This window comes from Dipodomys ordii, unplaced genomic scaffold, assembly GCF_000151885.1.
Source record: "Dipodomys ordii isolate 6190 unplaced genomic scaffold, Dord_2.0 Scaffold31, whole genome shotgun sequence".
Classification (NCBI taxonomy): Eukaryota; Metazoa; Chordata; class Mammalia; order Rodentia; family Heteromyidae; genus Dipodomys; species Dipodomys ordii.
This window is the reverse complement of record NW_012267247.1, coordinates 2214245-2224616: the sequence shown is the minus strand read 5'-3', so window position 1 is coordinate 2224616 and position 10372 is coordinate 2214245. Positions and strand designations below refer to the sequence as shown.

Sequence of the window (10372 nt, the reverse complement as noted above, 5' to 3'; positions counted from 1 at the left end):
CAGGAGGCTGAGATCTGAGGATTGCAGTTCAAAGCCAGCCCAGGCAGGAAAGTCCATGAGGCTCTTAGCTCCAATTAATCACCAGAAAACCAGAAGTGGCACTGTGTTTCAAAGTGGTAGAGTACTAGTCTTGACAAAGCTCAGGGTCAACACCCAGGTCCTGAGTTCAAACCGGTGACTGACCAAAAAAAAAAAGTTTTTGTCTCTCGTAGTTGATTTCAGAATATAAAATTTAAAACTTTTTTTTCAGTGTTCAGCAAAAAACCTGAAGAATATATCAGAGCTCTTTTACTATGCACAGAAAGCTGTTCTTCATCCTACAGGACCTTTGTACTGCCCAGAGGAAAAGGAGGTATTTCATATTCTGTTTCTAGAGGCCTGTATAGAGGAATAACTCTAGTATGCTAGTAGTTTGTAGTAACTCAAATGTGTTTGTAAAAGTACAACTACTGAAATTGAAATGTATTGCTTATTGTTAAATTTTTCTGGGCACTTCAATGACATTTACAGTAAATACTCAGAATGTTTTCTAGGTTAATTATTTCAGGAAATTCTATTAGAACAGAATTGATAACAATAAAAACAAACATTCCAAGAACTTAACGAATAGTCTACTTGTATGGTTTCTTGACCTAGGTATAATATATAATTCAATTTGAATATGCTTGTGTGTGTGTGTGTGTGTGTGTGTGCGCGTGCGTGTGTGCATGCGTGCGTGTGCACACTGCTCCTGAGCCTACTTGTATAGTTTCTTGACCTAGTTATAATATGTAATTCAATTTGAATATACTTGTATGTGTGTGTGCGCGCGCACGTGCGTGCGTATGTGCACACTGCTCCTGAGCCTTTAACTCAGGGCCTGGATGCTGCTCCTGAGCTTTTGTGCTCAAAGGCTAGTGCTTCACCCCTTGAGCTACAGTTCCACTTCTGGGAGTAGTTTATTGGAGATAAGAGTCTTGTGGACTTTTCTGCCTAGGCTGGCTTCAAACCTCGGTCCTCAGATCTCAGTCTCCTGAGTAGCCAGGATTACAGGTATGAGCCACTGATGCCTGGCTTCTTTTTTTTTTTTTTATAGCTAAGAAAACAATAATTTCTTATTGAAATACCTAAAATTGAACAAAAGTCTTCCATAGACTTAGAATTGATTGAATTTTTAAATATAAGTCACATAAAATTTGCCCCTTTCAAGTGTGTATTTCAGTGAAAAGAGTAGATTTTTAGATGACAAAGCATATATATATGTCTATGTGTATATATATATGTATATATATATATGCGCGTGCGCTTGCACACACACACACACACACACACACACGAGATCAACCTTCAGTTCTAGCATCAAGCCAAAGAAAGGTTGCATAATCCAGTTAGCTGTAAACCTTCAACTGGAACTGATTAATCTGCAGTGTAATGACATGTTAAATGGCAAGTACAAAGGAAAGAAAGGCCCCACGACCGGACCAAAAAAAAAAATTCTATAAATGCTTTTCAAGTAATGAATTTGCTAAAAATTATATCTGTGGATATGTATCCCTACTGAGTATAGATTTGTAGAAAAAGACTTTTTTCTTTTTCTTTTTTTTGGTCTGTCCTGTGCCTTGAACTCTGGGCCTAGGTGCTGTCCTTCAGTTCAAGATTCAAGGCTAGCGCTCTGCCACTTGAGCCACAGCGCCACTTCAGGTTTTTTGGTGGTTAATTGGATATAAGAGTCTCACAGACTTTCCTGCCTGGGCTGGCTTTGAACTTCAATCCTCAGATCTCAGCCTCTTGAGTAGCCATGATTATAGGCATGAGCTACCAGCTCCCGGCTAAAAAGACATTTTTTAAAGATAAAAACAACGTTTCATTACAGATTACCATTAACATATGTACATTTTACGGTCACAAATGCTGACTGTAAGTTCCAATTAAACAAAACATTATTCCTCCAAAAAGAATTGGACTAGTGGAAAACAAAATCTTAGTACTACTGTATTTTTAATTTTTTCAGTAAAACCACTGGAATTAAAATTTTTCTTTTTCTCTATAGTCCATGATTTTGCTTAATGGCTCCAAGGCTAAAATATTTGTCATATGACCTTTTATAGAAAAAGTGCTGACTCCGGTTTAAAAAAAAATCTGAGTTGGCACTTAATCTGACCTTAGTTATCTTCCTTGTTCTTCGTTTATTTGTTATTCCTTTGTTGAGATGCTTCTTTTTAATTTCCTCTTTTTCCCCCCTGCTTTTTGTTTTTTGTTTTGTGTGTATGTGTATGTGCATGTGTGTGTGTGTTTTTTTTTTTTTTTGCCGGTTGTGGACCTGAACTCTGGGCCTGGGCGTTGTCCCTCAGCTCTTCAGCTCAAGGCGAGCGCTCTACCGCTTGAGCCACAGTGCCACTTCCGGCTTTTTCTGTTTATGTGGTGCTGAGGAATCGAACCCAGGGCCTCATGCTTGCAAGGCAAGCACTGTACCACTGAGCCACCTTCCCAGTCCTGTTTTTAGGTGGTTTTTTTTTTTTTTTTTTTTGCAGTGCTGAGAATCAAACCCAGGGTTTTGTACATTATACAAATGTTCTACCACTGAACTATATTCCAGCTATCATTTACTCCTAATTCAGTATTTTCTGAATTGTCTTGTCATAAATATCTCCAAGTACATTGTTGGAAACTCATTCCATCCTGATCCAGCATGATGCTGTATTTTATTTTATTTATTCCTGGGGCTTGAACTCAGGACCTAGGCACTGTCCCTGAGCTGCTTTTGTTGCTCAATGCTAGCACTCTACCACTTGAGCCATAGTGCCACTTTTGGCTTTTTCTGACATGTGATACTAAGGAATCAAACTCAGGGCTTCATGCATGCTAGGCAAACACTGTACCACTAGCCACATTCCCAGCCCAGTGCTGTATTTTACAAGCAAAGAAAATTGCCAAGTACTTTCATACCACAGGTTTTCACCTCTGAAGCCTTATTCCAGTAGTACATTAAAGTTCCCTCTAAGTCCGGCCTCCATTATTCATTTGCTGTTCTGCTTTTAGCCGTCTTGTTAGTTCTGCTAATCTGCTAATCTCTGGCTCTTCTGCTAGTCTCACATGAGTAAGATATTGTTACCATCTGTTGCTCATTTTTTCGGTGTACCTTTTTAATAGGTAAAATTTTCAACTTTTAGACTTTACATTGTTTTATTTATATACAAGTTTGAGGCACCAGCACCTAGATTGGTGGTTAACACTTTAAAGTCACATTAAAGATGGGTGCTGGTGGTTCATCCCTATAATCCTAGCTACTCAGGGGGCTGAGAGCTAAGGACCATGATTCAAAGTTAGACTGTGTAGAAAAGTCCATGAAGCTCCATCTTTAGCCAGTAGAAAGCCAGGTTAGAGTCATGGTTCAAGTGGTAGAATGCCAGCTATGAGCAAGAAAGACAAATGAGAGTGTGAGACACTGAGTTCAGTAGCCAGTGTCAGGAGAAAAATAATCACTTTAAAGCCAGGGGTAGTAGCACATGACTTTCTTAAGGAGGAAGATTATAAGTTTGAGGCCATCCTATGTTATATAATCAATGAGACCTTGCCTCAGAAATTTTGTTATTGTAGTTTGAAATGTTGTCAGGCGAGGTTCTTCAAGTCTATAGTCATAGCTACCTCGAGTTGGAGATCATTTTCCCAGCATAACTTAGGAAAGTTGTAATTTTTTTGTTGTTGTTGTTGGTCATGGGGCTTGAACTCTAGGCCTAGGCGCTGTCCCTGAGCTCTTCAGCTCAAGTGTAGCGCTCTACCACTTGAACCATAGTACCACTTCTGGCCTTTTCTGTTTATGTGGTACTGAGGAATCGAACCCAGGGCCTCATAACATGAGTGGCAAGCACTCTCCTGCTGAGCTACCTTCCCAGCCCCGAAAGTTGTAATTTTTTAAAAATCTAACTTTAATTAAAACAATTGTTTCTTTTCTTGATGTTTTATAGATGAAACCAGCATGTGTAAAAGCCCTTACTCGTATATTTAAAATATCTGATCAGGATAATGACGGTACACTCAATGATGCTGAACTCAACTTCTTTCAGGTAGCTCTCTTTACTTCAGATATTTGTATAGCTTTCTCTTTCTTTGCTAATAATAAAAACTATAAAAACTTACGTTAACAAACAATACATTGTTAAGACTTTGTCTTTTTCATGTAAAACTACTACATCAAACTATTTAAGTCCTTGCTTAGGATATAAAAACTCTTATGTGTAGGAACTAAGAAGACTCTTTGATAGTTTCATTTCATGGTCTACAATGGTTGTATTAAAGATAACTTGTAAGTTTAAACCCTCAATCATTCTGCTTTCTTGGCTTTGTGTAACATAGCTCTACAAAGAGCCTGATGATATAGAAACAAAATACCAGTAACTGGAAATTTCTTTTCTTCTAAATATGACATGCTTAAAAAAGTAGAGCCTATCTTAATGTATTTCTTTTGGCTTTTCTTTTCAATTTAATTTAATTTATATGTTGTTTTTCTTTTTGCTAGAGAATTTGTTTCAACACTCCGTTAGCTCCTCAAGCTCTTGAAGATGTCAAGAATGTAGTCAGAAAACATATAAGTGATGGTGTAGCTGACAGTGGATTGACACTGAAAGGTAGGAGAATGGTGTTTTTCTGCCCCTGTGCTGGGGATTAAACTCAAGAGGTTTTAAGTACAAGCAAACACTGTACTACTGAGCATTATCCTCAGTCCTTTTTTTCACCTTTTTAGATTACTTAATTTTCAGTTTTATTTATTTATTTATTTTGATCCCAGTACTGGGACTTGAACTCAGGGCCTGGTTACTGTCCCTTAGCTTTTTCACTCAAGGCTGGCATTCTGCCACTTGAGCCACAGTTCTACTTCTGGTTTTTGGATGGTTAATTGGAGTTAATATTCTCATGGACTTTTCCTGCCTTGTCAGACTTTGAGCCGAGATCCTCATATCTCAACCTCCTTAGTAGTTAGGATTATAGGCATGAGTAATCAGTCTGAAATTTTGCAGAAAATGAATATCTATATAGCATTATTAACTTTAAGAAAGTGTTAATATTTACTAATATCCTAAAATATGACTTGGATATTTAAGCTGGGGAATATGCTATTGGTGAGAATTATTATTTTGTAATATAAATTAGAGGTAGGGAAATGGGTTGGATCCTCAGCAACATAGAAGTTCATCACAGAAATCTGGAATAAACAAATGTACCTTAAAATCCTTCCTTTAGAAGTGTACTCATTACCTCACTCATGTAACTGTAACCCTCTGTATAGTATCTTTACAATAAAAAAAAAATCCTTCCTTTAAATCCCTGTAAATAGGAATTACTTTTAGTGACTTGTCTATGAATCAAATTTATCAAGTATTAGAATGTTCCTGTTTATAGTTCGTTGAATCTCAGTGAAATAAGAAAGGAAATTAAAATCTAGAATTTTCTATTGAAGATATATACAATATTTTCTTTTATTTTTTGCAGTTGTTTTTGTTATGTAACTTTGTGACTGTCAGTATATTCCGTGGGATATAATTCTGGCCTTTTCATCTAACTTTCTCTTCTGAACTGAGTATATGTGTTGGACCCTTCAAAATGAGCTATTTCGTTGAAACACCAGTCAACTCTCTTTTATTCTTCAATATGAACACTGGCGTATATGTGTTTTCAAATCTCCCTCCTGCTATTATCATATATGTTTTTCTCCCATGTGACTGTGCACCCTTCTTCATGTCAGCTGTATTTATTGATGTACTTTATTGCAGGTTTTCTCTTTTTACACACGCTTTTTATCCAGAGAGGGAGACACGAAACTACTTGGACTGTGCTTCGACGATTTGGTTATGACGATGATCTGGATTTAACACCTGAATATTTATTCCCCCTGTACGTACCTTTAGTTTTATTATTGATTTCACTTGCTAAGTAATTTCAAATTTTAAATGTTTTACTTAACACATGTTGTAGTTCAACCTCCTCTGGAATAATTTAGAATTATTTCTCAGTCTGCACTGTAGACAGTTTGGACTAGAGATTTTTATTTTTATTTTTTTATTTTATTTATTTATTTTTTTAGGTCCGGTTGTGGGGCCTGAGCTCTGGGCCTGAGCGCTGTCCCTCAGCTCTTCAGCTCAAGGCTAGCGCTCTACCACTTGAGCCACAGTACCACTTCCAGCTTTTTTCTTTTTGCTTATGTGGTGCTGAGGAATTGAACCCAGGGCCTCATGCATGCAAGGCAAGCACTCTACCACTGCGCCACCTTCCCAGCCCCAGATTTTTATTTTTATTTTTATTTTTTCAGTATTTGGATTTGAATTCAGAACATTTCACTTGCTAGACAGGAGCACTACCCCCCTGAGCCATACCCTTTTTTCTATAGTTATTTTTATAAGGTGGTTTTACTCTTGGTCTGTGATAGGCCTCTAGCTGCAAATCTCCTATATATGCCTCCCACATAGTTGGTATTCCAGGCACACACCTTCAAACCCATTGTATTTGTTGATCTGGGGGTCTCACTAACTTCTTCCCCGGGTTGCTCTTGAGCTTTAATCCTCCCAACACTGCATCCTGAATATCTGGGGTATCAGGCATGAGCCACTGTGCCTGGCAAATCCTTGAATACTATGTTGTGCTTTTTTATTCCCCTGAAAGAGGTGGAGTTTGAATTCAGGGCCTCATGCTTGCATTTGCTGGGCAAGTGTTTTACCACCAAAGCCATGCCTCCAGCCCTTAGAATTCTTTATCATGGAACCTGTCTTGTGTATTATAGGGTGTTTAGTACATCCTTAGATAACAGTAACACCCATTCTTGCAGTTGTGACAACCAAAAATGTCTCTAGAAATAGCCAGATATCCCCTTAGAAACTACATCATCCACAATTGAGAGCCACTAATTATAGTATAGCTCCAATTTTTTTTCTCTTCCCATGGAAAATACAAGTATCTTTTTAAAATGCATTTTGTTGAAGGAGAAAAAAAAAGCCAGATAATCATTGTTTTAGACTCAAAGATCAAATATGTGTTGGTTAGCATTTTTCTTTCCTTTTGTCAGAATAAAATAAGTAGTTTTCCTGAGCAGCTGATTGGTACATGGTTATTTTCCTTTGATAATGCTATGTGAGCTCTGTTTAAAAATGTGCCAAGTGCTGCCCTCACATAGGAGATTGCCTTGCTGCAGGGTGCCTTTTCTACCCACAAAAGCAGGCTTTTCAGGGATTATAACTTTGCATGCTCTGGCTTTTGGGTGTTCAATTCTGTTCCTTACTCTTTCAGAGTCTTTTTAAAATTTTATTTTAAAATAGTACCTTTGGCTGTCTGTGTAACAGTTCATAAAGACTTGTTACTTTCTCTTCCTCATTAATAAGAAATAGAGTTCTTTGTGGGTAGATTCTCGTCCGCTAATTAGTTCTAAGTTGGAACTTCATTTGTCTAACTTGCTTATTCTTGGCACATTTCCCAGTTTTTGTTTGTGTTGTTGTTATTTTCCTACCTATACTAGTTTGAACTAGGGGCCTTGTACTAACTTGACTTACTTCCTTGATCATTCATTCATGGCTGACCAGTTGAGCCATGCCTCTGGTCTAGCTTTTTGCTGATTATTTGGAGCTGGAGTCTTGAAGGAGTTTTCTGTCTAACCTGTCTTTGAACTGTGTACTCCAAGTCTAAGCCTCCTGAGTAAATAGGATTATAGACACTCAGCTATTTCCAGGATTTTTCATTGACTATGTAATGATGGATGAATTTGTCCTGGGACATATCCACAAAGTTTTCTTTTCTGTGTCCTTTATGCAATGGATACATTCTATAAGAAACTATTTAGTGCTTTTTAAAATAGAAAAATGGTAAATCCCATCTGTTAGGGCTTTGTGGCATACGTATACTAATCATCTCTTTCATACTTTATTTCATATTTCCTGAAAAATAACTCCCTAGAGCCACTACTTGAACCTCTCCAACTTTATTATTAACTCTGCCTAAATTAGTACACGCGCACGCGCGCGCGCACACACAGACACACACACACACACGTTAATTCCTGAGACACAAGGTAAAACTTAAGCTTCTTAACATGGCTGAGGTCATTCATTACTGGTTGTGCCCATGCTCTCCCCACCTTAATTCCAGAAGTAAACCACAAACTATTTATAGATCACTAGACATATGTTGCTTTCTATCTAGGTTTTTGCTGGTGGTATATTTGAACTCTATTACCTTTAGTGTAGTTAAGGTTTCATCCTTTAATTCTCAGTTGAAGGGACAGTGTCAAAATCAGTAGTGTCGATACTGCCCTACCTTCTAGTCCAGAGATGTTCCTTTTTATAGTGGCTTCCTTAGCATCTTTTTTTTGGTCAGTTGTGGGGCTTGAACTCTGGGCCTGGGCACTATCCCTCAGCTCTTCAGCTCAAGGTGAGTGCTCTACCACTTGAGCTATGGTACCACTTCTGGTTTTCTGGTGGTTTATTAGAGATAGGAATCTGACAGTCTTTCCTGCCCAGGCTGGCTTTGAACTGTGATCCTCAGATCTTAGCCTCCTGAGTAGCTAGGATTTCAGGTGTGATCCACTAGTGCCTGGCTCTATTTTTTTTTAAAGATAATTAATTAATTTATTTTTGTCAGTCATGGGACTTGAACTCTGGGCCTGGGCACTGTTCCTCAGCTCTTCAGCTTCGAGGCTAGTGCTCTACTACTTGAGCCACAGCGCTGGCTTTTTCTGCTTATGTGATGCTGAGGAATTGAACCCAGGGCCTCATGCATGCAAGGCAAGCATTCTACCACTGAGCCACCTTCCCAGCCCCCTTAGCATCTTTAGTTTACATACTTCAGCACTTGACTCATTTTACAGAGAGCTGATTGACGATCTGGCTTCAATATGATTTCATAGTGGTAGGGAGCCTGTTGCTATCAAAAAGACAAAAAAAAAATGCTGGGAAGGTTACAGAGAAAGGGGAACTCACCATGCTGTTGATGTCAGTGCAAATTAGTACAATCATTATGGAAAACAGTATGGAGGTTCCTCAAAAAAGCTAAAAATAGAGTTAGCATATGATCTGTGATCCTTCTACCATTTATATGGAAATGAAATCATACCAAGGAAATAACCTATCCCTCCTATGTTTACTGCTAGTCACAATAGTCATTCTATGGAATCAAACAAGGTATTAGATACCCATCTGTGGATTAGTAAATGACAAAAATGCCATATATGATAGCTACTCAGCCATAAAAAATGAAGTTTGTTATTTGTGGCCACATGGATGGGACTAGAGGAAATGAAATAGGACACTTGCAGAAAGACAAATACTGAAAGTTCTCACTCATTTGTGGAAGCTGATTCCAAGAGGGGATTGGAGAGAGAGAAGGTAGAGGTTGGTAATGATACCAATATACACTTAGGAATGGAAGAATTATTTCTGATGGACTATAGCATAATTGGATAACTATAATCTGTAATAATTATACATTTCAAAATAAGTGGAGAAGCCAGGCACCGATGGCTCATGCCTGTAACTACTCAGGATGCTGAGATCTGAGGATTGCTGTTCAAAGCCAGCCCAGGCAGGAACATCTGTGTGGCTCTTATCTTTGATTACACCAAAATACTGGAAGTGGCGCTGTGGCTCAAGTGGTAGAGTGCTCGCCTTGAGCTGAAGAGCTGAGGGACCGTGCCCAGACCCAGAGTTCAAGCCCCATGATTGATTAACAAAAACAAAATAAGTGAAGAAGAGTTTGAATGTTTCCAACACATAAAAATTATAGTATTTGAGGATATGGAAATGGAAGTTACTCTGCTTTCTTTAGGATTCATAAAATAAGTGCAAATATTATGCCAGTTTAAACTGTTTATATTTGTGCATGATGTGCTGGTTCTGAGACTTGAACTCAGGGCTTGGGCTTTGTCCCTGAGTGCTCTTTTTTTGGGCTCAAGGCTAGTGTGTTAACTCTTGAGCCACAATTTCATTTCCAGCTTTTTGGTTGTTATTTGGAGATGAGAGTCTCATAAATTCTCCTGTCTGGCAAATTTTGAACTGTGATCCCCATATTTCAGCCTCAGCCTCCTGAGTAGCTAGGATTACAGGTGTAAAGCACCGGTGTCAGACTGAATTTTTTTTTTAACTTGAAGTCTACCTTGTTTTTGTCTTTTTGTTACCTAACTCATTGCATTTCGCTGTTCATTGAACTGCATTTAAGGTGGATCAGAGAGACCAAGAAGAAATCCTTCTTCACATTATTTTCAACTCATTTCAACATGGAGATTGATATTAAGCCTATATAGTTGGGCTTAATATGTAGTTGGGTTTGTGGTTTAAGTCTAGCCAGGCAGAAAAATTTTCTTTTTTTTTTTTTTTTTTTGTTTCGATCGTGGGGCCTGAACTCTGGGCCTGGGCGCTGT

At 38.2% G+C, this 10372-nt stretch overlaps 1 protein-coding gene across 4 annotated transcripts in view; it reads left to right on the top strand.

Annotated features, from left to right (window-relative positions):
- Positions 1-10372, top strand: part of Rhot1 (ras homolog family member T1) — a 63337-nt gene that overhangs the window by 18778 nt on the left and 34187 nt on the right. For all 4 annotated transcript variants that reach the window (XM_013016523.1, XM_013016520.1, XM_013016521.1 and 1 more), the window contains exons 2-5: positions 251-352; positions 3945-4043; positions 4496-4604; positions 5748-5868. In XM_013016523.1, the coding sequence (XP_012871977.1) occupies positions 251-352; positions 3945-4043; positions 4496-4604; positions 5748-5868 (431 nt within the window). The remainder of the gene's footprint in view (positions 1-250; positions 353-3944; positions 4044-4495; positions 4605-5747; positions 5869-10372) is intronic.